Here is a 25108-nt window from a genome sequence, read left to right on the forward strand (position 1 = left end):
GTGCATGCTAACTAATCTCAACAAAGAAGTGTTTATTTTTACTGCATTATTTTTCTAATTTCAGTTCAAATGTAGCCCAGTTTCTTCCCGTAGAGTTTTTTGAGATCAGGGTTAATGAAGCTATAGTGATGCTTACCCATCATTTAAGCATGCGACTGTGTTGGTGAACTGATGATGAAGCATGTAATAGCAATGGGTCGGGGTTGGTGGTGTTTCCTGTTGAAATGGATCATACAAGTTAAGTGGACTGATGGGGCCAAAATTACTTCCTCAAAATTTTTTTTAAATTCTCCTGTGCTCCGTTTCTAAGGCCAGGTGTTTTTGAAAAAAGCAGTTTAATTTTAGTGATGAAATAAATCTAAATGTCTTTGGAATTTATTCCCCCACCCCCCCACCCCCACCCCCCCCCAAGGTGCCTTTAATTTGTGGAAAAGCGCAAGTCTTGGGATCAGGTGTGTAACTGAGACTGCTTCATTTTGGTTGGTCTGAACGGTTGGATCTAGTCAAAAGAATAGTTTTCGGGTAGATGCAGATGAGGTGGGCTGCCCATTGATGAGCTAAGGGAAGAGACTGACATTTGTAAGTCAGCAGGTCTGTATAGTGCTTTATTCCATTGACTGTGACTTTTTTTAAGTATTGTTAAGTCTTCGCAATGTCTCTTCTCAGCAAATGGTTATTATGGTTAAGAAACTGTTCCTTCTTTTACAGGGAGGTTTAGAAACATATAATTCCACTTTCTTTTTTTTAACGTTAACCAGCAGTGATTCTGAGTAGCAAAACTGCTAAGTTTCATGAAAATTCCGTATGTAGATATATCAAGATAAGTTCTACCTGTCTTGTAATAATAATAATCATAATAATAATTATTATAATATTTATAATAGTTATAAGCAATTTCTGAGGGATAAAGGGTGATTTCCACTTGGATAGCAGTTTATCAATATATTGAATATACCTGTACAGATTATGCAGGCTGAGTACCTATACATCAGAATGAGAAGGAGGCCAAATACTGCATAATTTAACTCAGAACGTCTGTCTTAAAGCTTCTTAATGGTCTTAATTATTCCCAATGTCTGCAGTTTTCCACTTTTAACACTCAGTGCTTTAAATGATGGCCATGCTTAGAACTTGGGCAGAAGGCTTATGTAGTCTTTCCTCTGTTGTTGCTTACACTTTTAGCAGATATATTAGAAATGCATAGATTAAACTTCAAAACACTTAAAAGTGGATACTTGTGTTTGTTAGAGATCACTTTGTACATGACATTAGTCATGTCTATTGTTTAATGTGTAACTAAATTTAATATAAGTGGTGGCCATAATAATCTGAAATATTGTAATACTAAAATAGTTATGTAAACTCAAAAACAGAGTGTTAGCAGTTGTGACAACTCTCATAGTTTGTCCTTGCATTGATTAATAGCATGGTACTGTTGCTTTCTATTTAACTCTGATGGTAAATTTCTCATGATGAGATGTGTGTATATATATATATATATATATATATATATATATATGTGTACCTGATGGAATTTTTATTTTGGGGATTTTGTTGAACATGTTTCGGTCATTAGAAAAAATACAAAGAAGCACAAAGCAGAAGAAAGACCTTCCAAAGACAAGCATTGAAGATTTTTAAGCAATTGCCAACTTAATTCTTTTTGCTTATTTGCATACATTATTATTCAGTGTTCAAGAGCATCATTGTGTACTGTCTCTTCTACCAGATGCTAGCATAATTCATTTTGCATGGCGAATGTGGAAGAAGAGAGTAGTTTGTGGCTGTATGTTCAAAGGAAAACAGCTTTCTTGGGTTATCGACAATATCTTAACTGCAAAAAATTTCTGACAGATCTTCATATGTTCAAGACTTTTGTAACGCACATAAACAATTTAGATTAGAATTAGATTTAGACAGCCAATTTAGATACGTAACACTGACATTTGCTGACTTGAAAGCTTGACTCTTTCTGTTGGTAAAGGAATGGAAGTTCTGTACACAATTAGAATCTTCAGCCTTCAAAAAATAGTTTTTTACTTTAAAAACTGAGGGTGACAGTAATACGTTACCCTTGCTATAGCTTAAATTTAATTCTGTGTCACTGTTTTGACCAGTTTCCAGCCTGCTTCAGGTTTTGATGTTTGTCAGCTCTGATGGTGAAATTGCACTGCTTGACACTACATTTAAATTTTGGCTACTGATTATTACTTGATCTTATTGCTAAATTATTTGTGACTTGATTATTACTAAAATTCTGGGTAGAATAATTTTAAATCAGTTTTGTAAAATGTTATGATAAGTTAGATTGTAACAATTTTGAATTATCTTTTTTCTTAAAGTAAAATTACTGCTTTGAGAATGAGATCCCGTACTGTACATACATATAGTAAAGCAAGGAGGAAAAGATGACATTAAAATGTATATAGTATTCAGTTCCAGTGGATAAATTTTACATACTCCTTCAATTTGTGATCAAAATTCTTCATGTGTTGTCATTGAAACAACTGAAATGTAAGGAAGTAGTTTATTTGGGGGAGGTTTTTTTTTAAGCCTTGAGCTGATCCTAATCATTATCTATCTTCTTTTTAGACCTCTCTTTTTAAGGGCCTCCCAGGCCTTTACAGGCAGTGTTTGTGATTCTCTTGGGCTACCTGCGGGGCCTCTTTCCCTCATTAAATTTGCTACATAGTGCTGGCATGTGTTTTAATTTTTTGACTTGTCACTTCTGCACAGCTTTGTGCTGTTGTGAAAACTGCTGCAATTGACAGCCCTAGAAACAATCTGGGCCCTGCAGCTCATTGGTGTCTTAACACAGTGATTGTAGCTCCAGTGTCTTCTGCTAATGTCCTTGAGTCTCTTAAGATCTGTGAGAAGGCTGGAAGGGAAAGCAGCAGTATTAAGGGCTGCTGTGGAATTTCTTCTCATGTATGCAGTCATTCGGGTCCTTTCGAATCTTTCAGGAACCAGAATATTTGTGGGTTTTGTTTGGCTGGGTTATTTTTTGTTTTGTTTGTGGTTCTTTTTATTTATTTCATTATTTTTTTTAGTGTTTTGTTTTAATTGCAGCTGTAAGCCCTTGATCTTGGCAGCAAGCCGAGATTTGTATTTGTTACTTCAAATGAAGTGGGATTTGTGAATTGAATTTAGCTTTTTTGTGTTACAAAGACACTTCTCGATGGTAGCAGCAATATCAATAATACTAATCTTTTGAACTAGTGATGACCTTTCCTTTATGTAGTTCTGCTTGGATGGTGCAAAGCCATGGGGAGATGTAGAGCAATTGAACCTGCACTCAGAACCTAAAATTTTGGGCAGCTCATTTGCTGTCTGAACAATGTTGAACTATAGTTGCTAACAACTGGGTTTATTTAGTGGTGTTTCTTTATAGAAACAAGATGCTCTAATTTAAGAGGATGCTGAAAATCCTTTTAAGAATATAAAGCAATACAGATTTTGGCAGTATCAAAACTTAAGGAGTCAGTTTAGCAGTACTGGAGCTATCTTTTTTATTTGTAAACAAAATTCTTAATTGTGACCCCCCCCAGCTTTTTACCTCTCCAGTTGGCTTTGCTATCTCAATCCTGTTTTGCTCTCTTCTGCATATTTATTACTGTGCAAGAAATGCCATTGTTTTCAATGGTTATAAAATATTTACCTTTTCCTTAGAATTAAGTTACTTCATTTCAACTTCTCTTTCCATAGAGAAGAGACTTGGCCATTGAGATTTGTTACCTGATAGTTAATGGCTGTCTAGAACAGTACTCATCTGCTGCTTTTCATCATGCTTCTGAAGATTCTGCTGAAGGCAGAAGATACTTCTCTTCCTTTACGGTTGTCAGAAGAACAAAACTTTGTTAGGAGACCTGGAGAGAAATTGTTATGTGCAGTTGATTGTGATCATCTGACAAATTACAGCCAAACGGCTTAATAATTTATAATGTGATATGACTTCAGGCAATGAAGAGCGAATGACACTTTGTTCATGTGAATGAGGATGAGTCTTGCAGTTACCCCCTGTAAAGCAGGATAAAACCCAAACCAAAACAGAAAATAGTCTGACCTGTTAATATTTCTCTCCTAAAAATTGTAAAGCAATCTTCAGAAGCAAAGCAAAAGCAAAAGCAAAGCAAAACCTGTGCCCCAAATCTTAGATTTTTAGGCTCTTTGGCTACCGGCTGTAGCATGTCAAAATATAGCCTGCATATGTATCATTTTTGCCCTTTTTATTTTATCTCTGACAGCAGCATACTTACAGATGATAAGAATTCATAGGCATTTGATTACTGTATTGTAACACTTATGTATAAAAGTAAAACCAAAAATTTGAAGGATACTTACTGTTTCATCACTGAAATGGCTTCATTTTGCTTTTCTGCCAGGTGTGTAATCCAAAAATTTTACATATTTGAGAAACAAGTTGATTTTTAAAAGGAACTTGAGCTTTAATTTATGTTGCTGCACACATGGTTGTGTTTCAGACTTCTGTTTTCATATGGAGTGGATCAGCCATGTGAATGTCTAGCAGAAGGGCTCTATCTGTAGCAACCACAAAGGGCTACATGATCTCAGGAGCAAAGAACACCAGAGGCGCCTTTAGGCTACTCATCTGTTACTGCTAGCACTAACGGTGTGTGAGGTAGTTGCCTGGCAGCTGAGCACTGACATAGCTATGCCAGTACCAAATCATGCTCAAGCTGCTGCAATCATAGTATATAGTACATAAGTATATAGTATGTAAATGTATATTAGTTGTAACTGTAGAGGTGTGTATCCAGCAGATAAGTGTAGAAAATAGTATAGGAGACTTGCATCAAGACCATCTCCTCTTATAGCAAGCAGCTGTGTTATATAGCTTTATGTCGTAAAGTTGTATTTCACAAGAAGGTACCCTCTCTGATCATTTTGGAAAGCTAGAATTTTTCTCCTCTGAAGGTTGGAATCTGTTCTGGTGCTTGGATCATTTCTTTCATTGCTAGATTATATCCATTTGTCTGTGCGCTAGTGCTGTAGTTTAGTCTCAGTTGTCATCTGACTACTCTATGCTAGATATACATCAGGAGGCAAGAAAAATGATCGAGTGATGTGTTTCTGATCTTTCTCATCCCCATCCCCACCCCTCACTCCCCCTGCAAAGAAAAAGAATGAACATGTTTTGGGAAATTTTTCCATTCTCTATAACAAGGCAAATTCCTTTCCCTCTTTAACATACCAACATATGGTATACTTTGGATCACTTTCCCTTGTGATTCACCAGAATTAACCCAGTAGGGCTTACATATCAAGTTTAGGGATTTCATTTTTTTCATTTCCTCCTGCTAGTTCCCTTGGAGACTTGTGTGTCTTGTCTTTTTTCTCTTTGTAGCACATTTATGATAAAGCTTAAAAAGAAAAAAAAAAAAAAAAAAAAAAAAAAGGTGGGTCAAGTAGCAGTTGAAAGTCCGTCACACTTTTGTGAAAAAGACAGTATTTGTTGTCCCAGAGCTCTTCTCTTTTGTGGCTGCTCTGTTCTTTTTCCTTTTTTTCTTCCTTAAGAAAAAATATGAATGCTCTTTGAAAACAATAAAGAGCAAATGGAAATAATATTCTCATATATTTGTGAAAAGAACACACTGTTAGGTTGACCCTCTGTTGTTTTTTTATGTAGAATTTCTAATAAGTTTTAATTTCAGATGAGTTAAGGATTTGATTATACACAAGTTTTGCCCATGGTACCATGATTATGCAATATGTACAGGCATATTAGCGCTTTGAGAGTTCACCATTAGTTACAGACGTGGATTGATAAGCAACACTTTTGAGACTGGGATAGGAAATGGAGGAGGAGAACAGGGATTGTACCAATATTAAGTATGTACTATAATATTTAGATTAAAATATTGGAGTTGTCAGAATTTGCCTGAGTCACATTATGTGGGGCCTGCTGACCAGTGGTATTTGGCTTAAAGGGAGCTAAGTTTGCCTACACCAGAATGGTTCATAACATACCTAGCATTTGAGTAGAGGTGTATCTTAAAAGCATATTGACAGTTAATCTTGGTTAATTTACTTAATCTGAGGAGCTGGTATCCACTGTGAAGCTTGCATTTTGTGATTCAGTAGATTATATATATATATGTTTTGTTTTGTTTTTTTTTTAGTAATAGACTGTGCCTGCATAACCTAGAGGAGCAAAGTTTAAACACTAGGTTATGATGTTAGACTATATATAGTAAGCTGGCTTGGATAAAAAGAATGTTACACAGCTCCTACCCACAAACACAGAAGGTATAGATTGTTCATCTGGTGATCAGTACTTATTTTTCTTTCTTCTGCTGTTATTGCATCAAGTTTGTGATGTCCATTAAACCTGTTCCTGAAATTAAAATTTACCTTAAAATTAAGTGGATAATAATCCAGTATGTCTGAGCATCATCGTATAGTTAATTAGAATTGTAGAATCATAGAATGGTTTGGGTTTAAAAGGACCTTAACGATCATGTAGTTCCAACCTCCCTGCCATGGACAGGAACAACTTCCACAACTTCCAGGCTCAAAAGCCCTGTCCAACCTGGCCTTGAACACTGCCAGGAATGGGGCAGCCACAGTTTCCTTGGGCAGCTTGTTCCAGTGCCTCATGGTTCTCATAGAAAAAGAATCCTTCCTTATATCTAACCTAAATCTCCCCTGTTTTAAGTTTGAACCCATTACCCCTTGTCCTATCACTACATTCCCTGATGAAGAGACCCTCTCTCACAACCTTGTGGACACCCTTCAGATATTGGAAGGCTTTTTATGTTGGGGACATGAGATTCCCAGATTCTAGTTTTGTTACAATTGAATAAATATTACTTAGAACATATTTCAGAAAATGAAGGACTTCAGCAGACAGCAGCTATTCCCAGTCTGGCAGTTCACCTTAGCCTTTCAGAAAAATTATTTGAAAAAAATACAAAATAGTTTATGCAGAATAAGTCTCTGTGGTTAGGCCAGCATCTCAGAATGTGTCAACAAAGAGACACCACCTGACAATATTAGTGCTGGCTAGGCAGCAGTGATTCTGTGATGAGAAATGCCATGTCCTTATGGGAACATCCACATGAACAATGATTTCAGTTTGCGTGTAAAAAGCCAGGAGTGGGTGGGTGGGGGGTGAGGAATCCATCAAGAGAGGGACATCCAGAGGAAAGGGAAAGACTGGGAATTTGCAAATCTGAGTATGATTTGGCAGAGCACATCCTGTCAAAATATCCTTCTAATACTCTTCTAATTAAATGACACAATACCTGATAGTGTTAGTTTTGTAATAGATTATTTTGGCAGGTCATTTGAGTGTAGGAAAAGAACACTCTAAGTCTCCAGACACTTTGAGGAATTTTTGGCTTTCCAGAAGAGAAAGACAGTCATTTGGCAAGGCTGTAAATGCACTTTGCGTAAAGCAGAACAGGCTACGTTGCCTGTAGGGCAGAACAGAGAAAATTCATCAGTATGTCTGAACATCACCACATTGGCCTTCTTGAAATACAGGGTGCTGTTTTAAAAAAAAAGAGCTTTGTTACTAAATAACATTTTTGCAGTAATTACACCAATTAATATCTTGTGCATCCCAAGTTTTGTTTAGAAAGTTTTTGCAATCTTTTTCAAATGTCAGTCTTTGCTGTAAACCCCCTCTCCCTTAGTATGGAATTTGTTTTTTCCTAATCTGACCTCAGTTATTTTCTTCCATTAATGAAGAAAAAGCCTTTTTATTTTCTAAGTGGCTGTTAGCTCAAGATTTATGTTCATATTAGATGCTTTATAATAGTTGATAAGAAGTGTTCTTTAGACTGAAAATTTTATCTTTATTTTGGTATAAAACTATCTTTGCTGCTTCTTGTCAGCAATTGACTTAAAGAATGGCTCTGGAGCAGTATATCAAGGACCTGCAAGAAGTTCTGCTGATACCACCTTCACACTGTCAGATGAGGATTTCATGGATGTAGTACAACAAAAGACCAACCCCCAGAAGGTAAAACCTGTGCATCACAGTCATGCTTGTTTACATGGGTTCATACTATTTCCCTTAAATCAAGCTCTGCTTCTGAATGTTTGCATTCTGAAATCTGCAGCGCTGTTTGGCAGTGCAAACCAGAATCAGATGAGTTATAAGCACATCATCTGTAGAATCATAGAGTGGTTTGAGTTGGAAGGAACCTTAAAGATCATCTAGTTCCAAGTCCCTGCCATGGTCAGGGCCACCTTCCACTAGTCCAGGTTACTCAAAGCCACATCTGTTACCTTTTACTGAATGTGTCAGAAGACATGATGAGGAATTTATCATCTTGAGACAAAGATACCTCAAATGACAGAAAGCCCAGCAGTACAAAGTTAGTTGTTTGTTTCCTGCTACTTCGCAATACGTGATTTGCAATGATAAGGTTTGTTAGTTTGATCATCAAGCCTGTTTTGATTGGTCATGTTGCAAGAAGTTGGTATTGCAGTATTCTGATTTACTGCTAATACTAAAGCAAAGAGAAGTCTAGGACAATGCAGGCATGTAGATCCATTGAAAATGATCAAAATTCACCCAAACTGGGTAGATTTTGAAGGGATAGACCTATTTAAGAAAGTTATACAATCTGAGTCTGCACTTCCAGCTTCTTGGCTTAATCAACTACTTAAAAATACTAATTTTACTAATAAAACTGCCTTGTGTAAGAGTAAATTAAACTGTCATAAATTTATTATGTCAGCTTACAGACTAAAGCTTGGGAAAATGAAAACGTTAATTAAGCTCATCGTATATCAAACAGTTCCCTTTCTTTGATCCTAAGCAGAAGTTGTTGGAGACTTCGATTGTAAAATTTGATGGCAGATGTTTGTTAGAAGTCCTGTGTACCACAACAGTAAAATCCTTTGTGACCCTCTGTATGTAGCAGGCATAAAGTGTAAACAAAGAAGCTGTTGATGTATAATCTTCAGAATGCTAAAGAAAAGTGACTGCAATTCAGGAATATTGTCTATTCTTAGGCATTAGTATTTCCTCTGAGTTGCTGTGAAGTTCTTAATCTAAAGAAGCTCAAAGCATCTATTCAAATTCTTTTGTGCTGGCTCTCTCCATTCCTTATTTGAATGTATTTCAAGTTAATGGAACTATGCAAAAGCACATTGTTTCAGAACTTTCAAAGAGCTTTCAAATCGCAAAGCCACAGCAAAGCAAAGCTAGTTTAAAAAAATACTAAACTAGGTTCAAAGAGGGTATACAGCTCTTTGAAGTAGGGACAATAAAAATGTAACACACCAGCATTTCAGTGAAAGTATTGGTTGATCTTTGATTCTGCAAACACAATGAAATCTTTTTTAGTTCCAGTTTGTAGCAGTATGCCATGTATAAAGCTGGTGCATTTATTTGCAACGTGTACGTATTTGGATTTGCTACGAATTTGAGTAGCTGACCTTTTCATTAGGGCTTTTATTTTCAGTAACTGACCTTTTCTTTCCATTTTCTCCTTTCATACAAGGATATGTGGATATATACAGCACAGGGAGGGGAGGAATCAGAGCTTTTTATCCTGCCCTTGTGAAGTTTTGCCATCAGCTTCTGTGAAGAGGTTTCTTTTATACTAGGAGAAGTCCTCTGTGCTATACTTAAAAAAGAAGTGGAGGCCAAATGAAGTTGCTTTGTATTTGGTTTCTTCCCCTAAGTGATAGACTCGGTCTTGCACTCTGGATAGAAAACTGTCATTCTGGATGCTATTAAAATTGAACTTGGATGGTTTTCTGTTAAAAATCCAGTGAGCATTGTGAACTGAAGGCTTTCTTCTGAGCACTGAAGAGCTACACCTATCTTTGTCTTCTTGTTTGTTGTTCTCTGGGTGAACAGTTGAATACTTTTTTTTTTTAATTGTTTTTTTTTCACTTCCCTGCTTTTTGTAGGCATTCTTTTCTGGTAAACTAAAAGTGAAGGGGAACATCATGCTGAGCCAGAAACTGGAAATGATCCTTAAAGATTATGCCAAACTCTGAACTGCTTGATCATCTACCACAGCAGTGAAGAACTTCAGAAGACAGAAACTTCAGTTAGTTCAGAACCAATGATTGAAACATTGCAAGCTACTTAACATTGGTATACTGATTTATTATACTGCTAATATACAAGTGTTTTAATTGCTGTAGACAGAAAGCTATGAAATTAACATAACTGTTAATATTGTCCTTTTCTTATTTCCCGTCTATGATAGAGAATCATACTTTTCTCATTACATAGCTTAATCTAAATAAAATGTATGTAGTTTTTAAAAAGATGCATATATTTCTGTACTAATTATGAAGAAAATTAAACCAATACACCTCTTTGGTATTTCCTTCTGTGTGTCTGTTCATTTTCATTTCTATTGTCTTAAAAAGACTAGCTTCTTTGAATCTGGCTGGTTTATTATTAGAATTATCTTTTGCCTTGACTTCTCATGATTCCATTAGAACAACTGGAAGATCCAAGTCAGTTCCATCAGTTCCATTTATTTATGTCTTATCATTATGGGGTTTTTTTCTGTATAGGAAAAAACTCTTCAGTTGCCTCTGCCCACCTTAGTCATTTTTTCATAACTTACTCATAAATTACATGGAAAATTGTCAGAATTAATTGCTTAGGAAAGCTTTTTCGTCTAAGAGGTATTAGCACTGCTCCAAAGGCTGTCACTATAGCAAAGTTGTTCTTCATGTAGATTTGTTCTCGTGAGGGCCAGCACTGTGACAGCAGGGAAAGATCTAAGAGTGAATTCGTCATTTTGTACTTATGGCCAGAACCGAGATAGCAGCTGTGGCCATATGTTTTCCTGAAAAAAAGTGTGCTTTTAATCGCTGATTATTACATGAACACCTGGAAATTTTATTTCACCAATGTGACCAACATTTGGTGTGCTCAGTATTTTATTTTTTTTTCGTATTCAGACTTGTTCTGTTGTTGGTACCTGTTGAAAGTTCAGGCCATACAAACCTTGTCTCCTAGTCAGCATGACAGAGTCATTTTGCTTTATCTTAGAGGATGGATTCCCTCTCTTTCCCCCCCCCCAAAAAAACACCCTGTGACGTACATCACTGCCCTGACTGTGTAAGTAGACTGTAGCCATTAAAGAGACTTCTGCGGCTGCTGATGGGTTTGACAGCTTGAGGATAAATTCTACATGTTGTAATACTGAGTCGAAATCTCCATAAATGTATTTCTTCACATCTGTACTATCTGCCATGATTCAGGCAGAGAAATATGAATCTGAACTATGTCAGCAAGTATTTGAAAATGTCCTTTACCTGTGTAACATTTACCTTTTTCACAGCAGTCAATTCTGTATATAAGTAGGACCTAATAGTTGCCTGTACAACCCAGCTTCTATTCACCAAGCAACTTTGTGACAAATACATGAAATTCTCTTCTATTACTTTCTCTTAAGAAATTGTATGAGAAACATCAATTGCAGCTTTATATGTTTATGCTTGCTAGACCAAATATCTCTTACCTGTCTAAATCTATATATAATGCCAGAAAAATTGTGTATTAAGGAAAAGTAACCATGAGGAACTAACTTGGAGTCTAGGAAAGCAATTGTGAATACATCCATTTAAGAATATGGTAATTAATTGAGATCACATGGTCTTCAAAATTCACAACAGGTCATTTTTTTTCGCAGCCAGAGAGGTTGTCTCAAACCTTAAAGCAGTGCTCTGCAAGGAGGGAACAGACTAAACAAACCGTTAGTAGGTTTTTTTTCCCCTAGCTTTTGGAATTGAGAATCAGAAATATTCAGGAAGGGAAGCTGATACTGTTCAAACCTATTCTGATTTAAGGTGCTGGAGTTCAGTCTACTAAATAACATCAGTTTAGTAGATGTGTGAGAATCAAAGAATATACCAAGAACCATGTGAATTATAGGTACTCTTGCGATGATTTCTATCCTGCAAAGCTTCAGTTGGACACAAAATCCACATGCTTCAGTGCGTCCCAAATACTGGGCCTTAATTTAAAGTGTCTTCCTTTTGCTCTCCTTACTAAGGCTAATGGAGTGTACCTCTCAGTGTTGTAGTATACTTCCCAGGAGCAAAATTCAGATTATTAATTCTTTCATCTGCTTTCTGTCCTGAATAGTGATTATTAATGATTTTGGCATGTTAGTTTCACCTCCATCCCAATGTATTTACCTTCAGAATGTTCTGTTTAGCTCACACTAGCTAGTAACTTCACCTGTTACTGTTGAAGGTAAGGTCACTTTGTTGTTTTGAATATATACCTGAAGTGATTTGGGAGTTTTGGGTTTTGTTTTCTTCCTAGTATGTGAAAACCTTCCGTTCATAGTAGTTAACGCTTAGGAATAGCATTCTCAGAAATAAGGGATAAACCCAAGTATCTTAAGAGAATTCATGCAAGGGAACAGCAGCCAATTTGGAGGGTGGTTGTTCATTCTTAATGATTCTCAGCTACTAGAATGGTGTCATTCTGTTTTGGGTGCTCTCATCTCAATTTTGCATCTTTCGTCTGAAGCATTTCTGGGGACATTTCTTGTCATCCAGTCACACCCATAACAGTATAGTGTTGCATCCATTTCCACAGAGGAGCTAGAGGCATGCAACAACAGCACATCACTTTTTTTTTTTTGAGGGGGTAAGTACTTCTTTGAATGTTTTTTCTCTGCCAGGGATTAGCGCCTTTACTTTGCATTGCCAAACATCTCAGATAGCTCTTTAGTGAATTTGCTGAATTCTCTAGCAAATAAGGAGGCTTTTCCAAGCACCTTCGCAGTAAAATCCTTAATGGTGCATATACTCTAATGCAGAGGAAAGCAAGATTATCTGCTGTTTATTGCAATGTGTGTTTTATAGTGTTTTGGTTTATTTTTTTTTTATACATGTAACTAAGGTGCTGTTGGAACATCAGTGTAAAGTCTGGGCATCAGACTTCGTAGCAGTTGGAGGTAAGAGTTCAGTTGTTTGTGTTTCTAGAATGATAGAGTTAGTACTAAACCTGGTCATGGAAATTGGTGGGTTTTTAAATTGTGGCATAGTATTGTATTATTTCTTTTTCCTTTTCCTTACATTTCTTACAGTCTTCCTGCATGATTGAAATTATGTCCATCCTCCAAAAAGTAAATTATAGTTCCACAGACATACATCCTCTTCAGCCACTTATGAGTCCTCTAATTAAAGCAGGAGAACAGTAAAAACAGTAGGGAAAGCTACATAAGCTTTCTGTCTGGCTTCAGACATAAGCTTTCTGTATTGGCTTCAGAAAAGTCTGTGCTGAATTTTATGCTTTCTAGTCACTGGAATTGTTTTTAATTAGTTTATTTCAGAGGAGTTCAATGCACCTTTCAGCTGTCATCAATAACTACAGATAACAGCTCTTTAAATGTTGACAGGTGCATTCATAGCCAAAGAATATTAAAATGAGGGGAGGAGTGGAGATGAGAGAGAGGTAAACTTGGGCAGCTTCAGAGAGAGAAACTTGCATGCCATCTCCTCTAAGGCTTATTCACACCTCCCTACAAGTACCACACTCCTAAGGGTTATTTATATTCTAGCCATTGGCTGTGCTACTTTGAAAAGCATCTGTCCATCACACAAGAGTCACCATGATAAATTAAAATGCTTTGTAAAATGGAGGAATAACAGTGATATAACAAAGTATTCTAAGCTGAATAAATAAGCATTTTTAGTAGTTTAATGTATTTTTTTTCATAAGGGTATTTTAATATAATGTAATATACCCTGAGAGAGGTCAGTGTCACTGAAGTTATATCTTATATTGTCGCCCACGAGCCTTGGGGTTAAAGCAGCATGTGGAAGGTGCTGAATTTGTCTTTACATAACATTGCCTCCTTCTAGCATTAACAAAGATTTGTGTAAAAAAAGGATGACTCTCATTGAAATGTTTTTTTTTCTGATCGTGATCTTTGAAAGGGTAAATGGGGAAAGGAAATACTGATGTCTTTCAATTCCTGCAGTATGGGTTTTTTTTCCTTCTACTTCTTTGGTGGGGATATTTTTCCTCTCATGTGACACTGAGTTTTCCACAGTGGTTCATCTGCAGTAAGAAATGCCATCCTTTAGGCCGTTGCCTGCATCTGCAGCAGACTGACCTGGACAGCACTGGACATCAGCAGGTCTGAAGTCAATTAGGAAAAGTATATTAGACTATGAGCATGGTTGCACATATATGACTTCTTGATTACCCTCATGATAGAATTCAAGTGTTTCACCTCTCTAAAAGTGAGTGCATTGGACTAGCATGATAGGATCTTAGCTCGGTGGGTAGGCGTGGATTTCTTTGAGTCTCTCACCGAGAACTATTGAAATTTCCATAGTCTGCAAGATTTAAATGGCTTGTTCTAAGGTCAGTGTCTCTTAATGGTAGGATCAAGCAAGCTACAATAATAGGTAAAGTTGTCCAAATTATAGGGTGTAAAGCATATGCATCTTGCTAAGGGCTATTTTAGAACATTATTCCTCTTATGTTTGCCTATGCTACGTAAGGAAGTTGTAAAGTATCTTTTATTTTTTCACTGGAATCGATACTATTTTAAGGAAAAAATGGGAATCATGTGAGCTTAAAGAATAGAAAGTACCCAAATTTAAAGTAATATTTAAGATTAAACTTTTTTGAGTTTCCAGTTATAGAAGTGTATAATCTTACACAATCTTAAATCATTTTTTTTTAAGTTTCAGCAAAACGGCGTATTGAATCCATCGTAATTTTTAATCAATGCTTCCTTTTTCCCCTTCCCTACCTAGGCTCTCTCCCATTGTGCTGGTTTTGGCTACGGTAGAGTTAATTTTCTTCATAGTAACTGGTAAGGAGCTATGTTCTGGATCTGTGCTGGGATGTTTTCGTTACTGATAAGCAGTGCATACAGAGAGCCAGGGCCTTTTCTGCCTCTCACCCACCCTACCAGCAAAGAGGCTGAAGGTGCACAAGAAGTTGAGGGGACACAGTCAGGACAGCTGACCCAAACTGACCCAGGGAATGTCCCACACCATATGGTGTCATGAGCAGCATAGAAAGCTGGGGAAGAAGAAAGAAGGAGGGGACGTTCAGAGTTAAGCCGTTTGTCTTCCTAAGTTAACTGTTGTGTGTGATGGAGCTGTGCTGTCTTGGAGATGTCTGAACACCTGCCTGCCCATGGGAAGTGGTGAATGAATTCCTTGTTCAGCTCTGCTTGCACACGTGGCTTTTGCTTTACCCATGGGTCTTTATATTGACCCACAAGTTTTCTCTCTTTTACCCTTCTGATTCTCTCCCTGGTCGCACTGGTAGGGAAATGAGTAAGTGGCTCTGTGGGGCTTAGTTGTCAGCTGAAGTTGAACCACAGCAATCCTTTGGTGTCCTGTGCTGGGCACCAAAAGAGTCTGTCATGGTTTATGCTCAGCTGGCAACTAAGCGTGACGCAGCCACTCACTCACCATCCCCTCCTGTGGCAGTGGGATGGGAAGGAGGATGTAAAAAAAAAAGGTAAAACCTGTGAGAACAGTTTAATAATTAAAGTACAATATAATACTAAGTAATAATGAAGAGGGAGATAACAAAGTGATAGATAAAACTCAATAAAACCTGCAACAGTGATGCTCCTGCTGACCGATACCCAGCTTGGCCTGAGGTTACCTTCCAGGTAAACTCACCCAGTTTATATACTGGTCATGACATGCTGTGGTATGGAATACCCCTTTGGCTAGCTTGGGTCAGGTGTCCTGTCTCTGCTTCCTCCTGGCTTCTTGTGCCCCTCCTCACTGGCAGAATATGAGAGACTAAAAAGTCCTTGATCAGGGTAAGCACTGCTAAGCAACAGCTAAAACATCAGTGTGTTATCAACATTGTTCCCAAACTAAAGCTGAAACAGCACTGCGCCAGCTACTAAGGAAGAAAACTAACTCTATCCCAGCTGAAATCAGGACTCCTGTTTTGCCAGTTCCTTTGCGAAGGCATGTTATAAGGAGCACAAGCATAGGTTAGCATAGCAAATCAGTAGTTTACGAAGGCTTGGATTTCAAATGAGCTGTCTACTGTGGCACCTAGATTTTGTCTGGATCTTACTCAACAGTCAGGACAGAAATGAAGCTGCCCTAAAAGAAGCTTGAAGTTGAGACTCCAGGACTTTTGTGAATTAAGAAAAAAATGGAATAAGTAGATGTAAATTTGTGTTTCTTTTCAAGTTTGTGTTTCTTTCCCTAGCCCATGCAAAAAAAGCATGTTCCTACAAATGCTAAAAAAACACAGTGAATTGCTGAGGTTTGATTGCATCCTCTAACTTTACACAAATAGTTTCCCGTTCCTACAGGATTAGCAGGAAAAAAACAGTAAAAAAGGAATACATTAATTTCATACTAGAGTCTAAGTGTCTGCAATCTGGTTTGTGTTTCCAGTGTTATTAGGACAGTAGGTTCCCTTATGAAACAGAAAATGAATTGCTGCTTGTATCAGTCAGCATGCCTAGTTTAAATCTCAAAACTCTGTACAAGTATTTTTCTCATATATTAGAATCATAGAATAGTTAGGGTTGGAAAGGACCTTAAGATCATCAAGTTCCAACCCCCCTGCCATGGGCAGGGACACCTTGCACTAAAACATGCCACCCAAGGCTCTGTCCAACCTGGCCTTGAACACTGCCAGGGATGGAGCGTTCACAGCTTCCTTGGGCAACCCATTCCAGTGCCTCACCATCCTCACAGTAAAGAACTTCTTCTTTATATCCAATCTAAACTTCCCCTGTTTAAGTTTGACCCCATTACCCCTTGTCCTATCACAACAGCCGCTGTTGCTTTTTTGTGTATTGTACTTGTACTAGTCTTTCCATTTAGATGAAGTGCGTGAGATTCATGAAGCTGCCCAACTTTTTCATGAAGTTGTCTGACCCTCCTGTTTTCTGCTCCCTTATGTCTGTTTCTTTCCCGGTCTAAACTGGTCTGTGCTCTGCACGGTTCAGCCCTCTGCTGTGTGAAGCTCAGCCTGATTTTTCTGAGCAATGGTCAATGCAATCCTGGATATCTGCTGCAACCTTATCAGAGCTCGTAGTAGCTATGGTGCTGAGAGCGTTGTAATTCTGTTAGAAATGATGATAAAAGGTGACAGAGTTTCTGACTGAATGTAATACATGTGGGATTTTAGGTATTTCTTTTTTCACAAAGATAAAATGAGGCCACTTGAGGACTACATCAGGGAAAATATAACCTTCCTAGCTCAAAACGTATTTTAAATGAATTTTTGATTACTTGGTTCTTCAGTGCTGTTTTTCATATATGTGACTAAGCACAGCAGGGTAAACTATAAATATAGGAAAGAAGCAGGATGGGAAAAAAGAAGCGATCAGACCTTTCTGATATTATTCATTTTCTGAGGGGAAAAATAAAAGTTTTAAATCAGGAAGTATGCTCCTTGTGCGTTTGTGAGCAACTTCATCAGTTCAGCCGGGTTAAGCAAATGCCGGCAAGTCATGTTTCAGGGAGGCTGGTAATGGTAAATGCTGACAAAGCTCCACTTTGGGTTTAGGAAATTCTTCTGATAATCTCATTCACATCTGAAGTAAAATCAAATGTCTGATCAATTGTGTTCGTTCAAAGTTAGCCTGGGATTTTGGGGAAGAAGGGTTGTTTTGTTTTCAAAAGACATGTTTATTGGCATGCCTTTTTGCGGCTTCAAGCTTGGTGATTAATTCCAAGCCACTTAATGAGTCTGATTTCTGTCATTTTCATGGTCAGGCTAAAATCTGGGGCTGGGGCTGTTTGTTATCCAGACTCTTCATTATCCAGATATCTCAGGGAATGCCCATTTGCAGTCAGAACGGCATGCATTTATTTAATTTTTCACTATCCCAAAGGACTGGTGAAACTGTGCTTCAGAAGTCAAGTGGTCTGTTGATCAAGCGCTTGCTTGGGGTGTGAGATCATACAATGGCCTCTTGCTGTTTCCTAGCGGGACTGTGATTAGTGAAGGGGTTTTGTGACTGTTTATGGCGCTTCCTGTAAGCATGGTAGCCAGACTTCCTAAGCCAGGCTTTGAGAGCCTGCAGCACGCATGTGTTTGGGGAAACTTTCTAAGGAAGGTCAAGGACACCTAAGAAAAATTAACTTTTTTTTTTTTCCCAGTGGCTTACACACCAGAGGCTGTAATGTATCTGATACCTAATAGCTCTCATCAAACAGAGCCATCAGGTAGCTTTGGAATCTGCAGCTTGTCATAAAGTATATAAAAGCGTGTTTGAACTCTTCAGGGCTGTTTGCAAGGCACTGCCAGGAAGCATGTTGCTACAGCCAGTTAGAAAGTCATTTTTTTTTAGTGCCTTCTCAATGTTAGAAATATTTAAGGAGCCTTTGCAGTTACTGAGATTTTGTAGCTAGGGGGAAGTTACATGAAACATCCTTTTCTTTGGCTGATACAGTCAATATTGTATTGTAAGTAGTATTGTAAGTACAGTACTTACAATAGTAAGTAGAACTGAATGGAGACATTAACCCATACCGTGCTGGGGAGAGCAGTACTTCTGTGCTGTTTGCTCTTACCAAACTATCCCCAGTCAGAATAGGCCAAAAATTAAAGCGGCAGTGGGGCCCTGGGTTTTGAAGCACTGATGGGTGATAGGTACAGCAGGTTCTTTACATATAAATTTAGCCATCCTGAAAACAGAGTCTGGCTGTAAACATCTTTACTATTCTCTGTGCGTCAAGATTTTAACATGTATATTTAATGAAGCACTCTGTCACTTTGTTGCTAGGTGATTGACAGAATCAACAACCAAAAGACATGCTACGTTAATGGCTTTTTCGCTATTTTTAAGTAATTTCTGAAGGGACCAGGCTGTGCTTTGGTGTAGTCACTGGTTTGTTTTCCTTAGGGTTGTTTTATGAAGAGTAAATAAAAGCAGACCACAAAAGATGTTAACAACTCTAATAAACTTGTGCACAATTGATAATGGCCTGAAGAAACCTTTCTCTCAAAGCCACCTGTGCAGTTCCTGGCCTCTGGGTCCTGCTCACCTAGAGGACCTTGCACAGGCAGTACAGCCCATAGGCATGCTTGGGAGCCCAGAGCCTGACTCCAGCCAGCCAAGAGTGTAACCCTGGATACTGAAACTATAGATTCAACAAAGACACTATTTTCATAATATGTTTCCCTTATATTTCATACCTCAACAAACCCCTCAGTGGTCTGCAGGTGGCAATTACTTATGTATGTCCCTCCCATCAGCGATAATGACTTGCCATGTTTGTTACTAGCACCCCTTTATGCTCTGGTAGTTCCAATCACCATTCTGTTTCAAGTGCTTTAATTATCATAGTTGCATTAACTCAGAATAATTATTCATGTTCTGCGTGTAGCTCAAAATTACTCCTGGTTTGTACATATAATTGCTATTACATGAAATAGCAATATGTACCTGGACGTATTTCTGGCTTTTTACTACAGTTATTGATTGCCTAATGCGAGGTTTCTAGTAACCTTAGCTGCTAAATGCTCATTAATTTCCTATTTCGATCTCTTTGGGTTTATTTGTTTCAAAATAGAAGGAGTTGTATTAGTGGTATTACTGCACTATTTTGATGTCCTTGTAAACAAAGAGTAGATGTTCTATGTTACATGCAACTAATAAGAAAATCCTATTGTTAGGGAACAGTAATTTATGAATTTTAACAATTCTAACCACATTTTGCAACAGACCACAGCACATGCCTTTTATAAAAATTTAAACTCTTGGGGAAAAAAAAGATGTGATCCATACACTGTGTCAACATAGCTGTACACTAGTGCCTTTGTTCTTGGTTATGAATTGGTGTCTGGAGCCCATGCTGTGTTTTCAGACATGCTGCAAATGCATTCCACCCTCTTTGATTTTGCTTTCAGTAAACTGTGTCTTCCATAGATTAGCTTGGTTATGCCAGTTTCCTGCCTGTAATCATTGATTTTAGCAGATATAGAAGTTGTTCTATTTGGATTTTAATTCATAATTGTAGCTTGAAATTTACAGTGCTTCCTGCTTGGATCTTCAGCATTTATGAGGGATTTTTAAGGTCATTTTGAAGCAAGACATTGCGTCAAGTAGCTGAAGTCACCATGTTAGTGCAAACTGCACTTTGAGAAACACTGAAACTTCTCAGTTGGCAAAGATTCTGCAGGGTAATTACTTTTTAGTGAATTTCTGCTGATACAAAAATGGGCATGGATGTTATCAGCAAATAATAAATTCAGTGCTATAAATAATGCTTAGTTTGCTCATCACTAATACTCTATCATCACTCTTTTAACTCCAAGCAACAATGCACCATTAAACAATCTATTATTTTGCTTTTTTTTGTGGTCATGAAGGAATATGCAAATGTGTACAGAGTTTGAAATTCTGATTTGATTAGCAAGCATTGTTATGTAGAATGGAATTCATTAAATACTACATTAACTTTGTGTGCACCCTGCATGTTGAAAATGCTGATTCCTCCTTTGAAGCTTACAATGCGAAGAAGTGGCATTCAAATATATAGAGAGAGTCCTGATAATCTTAGATAGTGATCTCCAATGTAAGCTGCCAGTTAAAACCCATTCTGCTTTATCTGTTCAGTTTTCTGGAAGCTCTTCTGGGAATATGAGGCAACAGAAAGGAGCTGGTGAGAAGGAGGATGTGCTCTTCCAACAAATGAAGCTGGAGTCTGAGTTTTTTCAGACACAGATCTATGGTTTGTGGGAAATAAGTGCCTGTGCTATGGTTCTGTCACAGGTTTGTGATGTGTGGAAAGCAGCAAATGCATTGCTTAAACTTTCAAGATCCATGTGGTAACAACCACCACAAGGGTATTCTAAGATGTCGATTTTTCAGTTGAAAATACATCTAATTCTTTCTGCTGTGCAACTGCTCGTTTGCATTCAAATGAAGATGGAAGATGTGTTGCTTGTCCAGAAATATAGTTTATGTTTTGTGCAGTTTGAATATCAATATTGTTCTCATGGCATTCCTTATGGCCAGATAATGAAAACAAAGTTCTGCTCAAACCAAAATTAGAGGCATATTGTGCCTGTAACCTGTTGTTACCCATCCAAAAACTGTTACATGAAGGCCATGTTCTGTAATCCAAAGTGAGGGAAAAGCAGAAACTCCAGGTAGCCTGTCTAATTAGTACAGCAAGTGGTTAAGAGCACTAGGACTGGTCAGCAGCGTAACTCATTAATACGGGTGGAGTGTTTTAGCAGTATTATTTAGCTACAGGGATAATTGAAGTTTTGAAGGGTCATCAAATCTTGTGTTTCTCTGTGCACTCTATTATGACTGTAATTGCTTTCATTGATTGCTGGTATGTTGCAAAGAAGTCGAGTGATGCTAATCAATCATTTCAGAGAACCTGTAGAATAGGCTCTGATAATATGTTTCTTGAAAGTTTTTGTTTAATTAAAAATCCAGCCAGACAGGAAGAAGAATGAAATCAGCAGCAGTGCTGTAAAGTGCTTCTTATAGACTGATAGGTGAATATTAACCCCACTCTGGCAATACAGTCAGATGGAATGCTGTCCTTTGGAAGCTCAAATATCAGTACCTTTCTCCAGTACTTCTATACGTGATTATGCTATATTTAATTTTCATCCAAACACAGCAAGAAAAAAGTTCAAGATTCAGAAGGTGCTGATGCTTACTTCTTAATTAACCCTACAATATGAGATATTATTCTAGGATAAAGTTACTACTAGTTAAAACAGTTATTTTGCATACTAAATTTTCTACAGTATTTTGTTTCAGAAGGTCTTAAAAAGGAGTGATGTCTAGGGATTTTTGGTGGGTTTTTCTTAAAAGTCCTTGAATGGGGATTCTGGTTTTAATTTGGTACTAATACCTTCCTTGAAGAGTACTTGCCCCATACTTACCTTCCTGCTGGTATTATTTATGTAGCCACCATTTTCATAGCTTTTAAACTCACCAGAATAACAAATTTGGACAAATATGGCACATGAAAGCTACCTGACATGCTCATGACAGTGTAACAGATAAGTAGAACACGTTCTTAAACTAAGTTTCCAAAGTCCTACTGTACTGTGCAAAAAACTGGGGAACTTTTCTCTTTCCATTTTTCCATTTCGTCAGGAAAGTGGTAGTCTAAAGAGACTCAAGCCAGAACTGTGCAAGAATTTCGGTCTTTTATGATTCTGATGGTATGCAAGGACTTCTATAAAACTGTGTCTAGAATATCAGAAAATACCAGGAATGCTTGGACTAAAATTTCACATAATCCTAGAATAGTTTGGGTTGGATGGGACTTTAAAGGTCCTTAAAGGACCTTAAAGATTATCTAGTTCCAACCCTCCTGCCATGGGCAGGGACACCTTCCACTCAAGGTTGCTCCAAGCCCCGTCCAAATTAGAAATTTCTTTCTAATAATGAAAAAATAGACCTTGGTTCCAATGCTGTGATTCTTCATTCATTGTTATCATATGCTTTGTTGCATTAATAATGCTCTCTTAAATATTTAAAATATTTTCTCAGTATGCTGATGGCAGTCCCCTGCATGAATATTATGCATAGACATTTGTCACAGAAGATCTAATGTAAAAAAAGATTGTTCAGCAGCAGAATGAGTGAAATCTGAGGGAGAGTGTTATAAATCATTAATAACATGAATACATAAATATCCTCTAAGATCTAAAATGGGAATTCCCTTGTTAGGTGTGAATGTAGTGTTTATTTAGCAAAGGCAAAGATGATAACTACATTGTTGGAAAGACTAATTTGTTAACAATTCTGGAGTAATTTACGGGACAAATCAATTTGCAAAAATCTACATGTATTAGTTGAGATGACTGCTTTATCTTGGTGCTAAAGTGCATCAGGATTTCTTCCTGCTGCATATATAATTGTTGGATTCTCCTCTCCCAAGTGCTATCATAGTTGATAATAACAACTTTTTCCATTTTTTCCATTGCTCACTGACTCAGCCATTGATTGTTTTTTTCCTTCTTCCATTTTTCAGCTGAACCCAGAATGTTAAAATGGTGCACTGAGATGTGCACATTATGTGAATTTTACCTTCATCTTGGCAAGTCCCCCTGCATATCAGCAGGATATCCAACCTTTCTCATTATTCCTGATATTGGGTTTTCTCTTCCCTTTTATTTCCTGACTAGGATGACCTGAGATATGCCCCTGTTATTCCTAGAGTGAGCACTCCAATGATGTGATCTGGTATTTTGCCTGTCCCCAGGAAGCTATCCTAACAGTCTCTGAAGATACACTCCATAACACTGCCCTTTTGAGGTGAAGTTTATTCTTTGGAATAAAGGAGATAATGATTCAATTTTTTACTTGCTGAGGTGTTTCCAAAGCAAAATCTTGATTAGTTATTCTCAAATTTATGAAGCTGCAAGTAACCTTTTAAGTAATTATTTTCTCATTGGTGTATCTTTATAGAAGACTTCTGTTATCATGATAAAAAGCAAGGATTAAGAAACACGTTCAATGCCTTTTAAAGGCATTGAAAGTTCATGGTTTCCAAAGGTTTGTAGTGAGCCATCAATAACTTAAGGAGAAAGAAGCCCAAATTTGGATCAAATTAGTAAACTCCAAAAATAATCTAAATGAGAATTATATGCCACGTGCGGCATATAATGCTAGTTTTATCTGTACAGTGCTATTCTAACGTGACATGTATTAATATTCCCTGGCTTCAGTAACACCCATTTAATAGACTTACGCACTGAGCAAATGGAAACAATCACGTTAAAACTATTCGTGGCTTTGTGGTAACAGTATCTGTGCTATTATCATCCTCTCTTTTGCTGTAATCACATTTCCAAAAGGCGCTGCAGTTCCTACAGCTAACCATATCAGAGGATAGAGAAAAAGTTATATTTTGCCATGTTTTATTCAAAGTGATACATAGAACATTACTTTTATTTTAACTAAAATGACTTGAGTCATAATTGCTTGAAAGAAAAGGTGCTTATCTGGAGGAGTAAGAAACCATGAAAATTATATCCTCTACTTTGAGGCCTTTTCCCTTCATATTTGAAATACTTCCATTAGGGGATTGTATTTTTCATGTGAAATATTATTGAACATGAACCCTGGCTGGTCATGATGAACATTTCTTTATTGGACAAGGCCAGATTTGCTCTACTGTGTGTCACAGACAGGGTGCTATGATTAAAATATACTTGTCCGAGCTCCTAACAACTAAGGGAAAATCTTTTGCTTTTGGTTTTGGAGAATGTGTATGATTCACCAGTCCTGTGAAAATCCAAGCAGCCATGAAGAAGACCTTGAAGTCTTTAGATGATAGGAGTGTTTTTATTGCAATATTATGTATGCTTTTCTACTCTGTCTTTTCAAAACTTTTGTGTAATAGATCTACTGCATTCAGGACAGGAATTTTAAAAAACATCATATAAAATCATGATTTTTTATGAATGAATCATTTCCAAATGGGATATTTTCAGTGTCTCTTGACTAGCTTGATGAAAATATAGGAAGATGTAAGAACTGTTTATTTGACATACTAATTTGGATTATAAAACAATATTTAATATTAATCCATAATAATTAATATGAATTATTAATTAGATTTTATAAAGAATAAATATAATTATAAGTAATATATAAAATATAAATAATTTGGGATATAAAATATTAATAAATAATAATCATTAATTAATATTAATCAATACTAATATTTTCAGCATTTTATTACTGTATGTGCATTCTTTATATGAACAAATCATAGAATTATATAACAGTTTAGGTTGGAAAAGACCTTTAAGATCATCAAGTCCAGCTGTTAACCTAACGCTGTCAAATCCATCACAAAATCATGTCCCCAAGCATCACATCTACATGTCTTTTAAATAGCTGCAGGGACAAGTAACTCCATCATTTCCCTGGGCAGCCTGTTCCAATGCTTGACCACACTTTCAGTGAAGTCTTTCCTAATATCCAATCTAAACTTCCCCTGGAGCAGCTTGAGGCCGTTTCTTTCCTGTGAGGGTGGTGAGGCACTGGAATAGGTTGCCCAGGGAGGTTGTGAATGCTCCATCCCTGGCAGTGTTAAAGGCCAGGTTGAATGAGGCCTTGGGTAATACGGTTTAGTGCGAGGTGTTCCTGCCCATGGCAGGGGGTTGGAACTTGATGATCTTAAGGTCCGTTCCAAC

General features: G+C 37.3%; 1 protein-coding gene across 2 annotated transcripts in view; it reads left to right on the forward strand.

Annotated features, from left to right (window-relative positions):
• Window positions 1-10322, forward strand: part of HSD17B4 (hydroxysteroid 17-beta dehydrogenase 4) — a 62211-nt gene extending 51889 nt beyond the window's left edge. For both annotated transcript variants that reach the window (XM_061361036.1, XM_061361037.1), the window contains exons 23-24: window positions 7860-7987; window positions 9895-10322. In XM_061361036.1, the coding sequence (XP_061217020.1) occupies window positions 7860-7987; window positions 9895-9984 (218 nt within the window). In that variant the 3' untranslated portion in view covers window positions 9985-10322. The remainder of the gene's footprint in view (window positions 1-7859; window positions 7988-9894) is intronic.
• The last annotated feature ends 14786 nt before the right edge of the window (window positions 10323-25108 follow it).

This window comes from Neopsephotus bourkii, unplaced genomic scaffold (genome assembly GCF_033783945.1).
Source record: "Neopsephotus bourkii isolate Nb327-2 ecotype Australia unplaced genomic scaffold, CSIRO-AGI_Nbou_v1 NB_1049, whole genome shotgun sequence".
NCBI lineage: Eukaryota > Metazoa > Chordata > Aves > Psittaciformes > Psittacidae > Neopsephotus > Neopsephotus bourkii.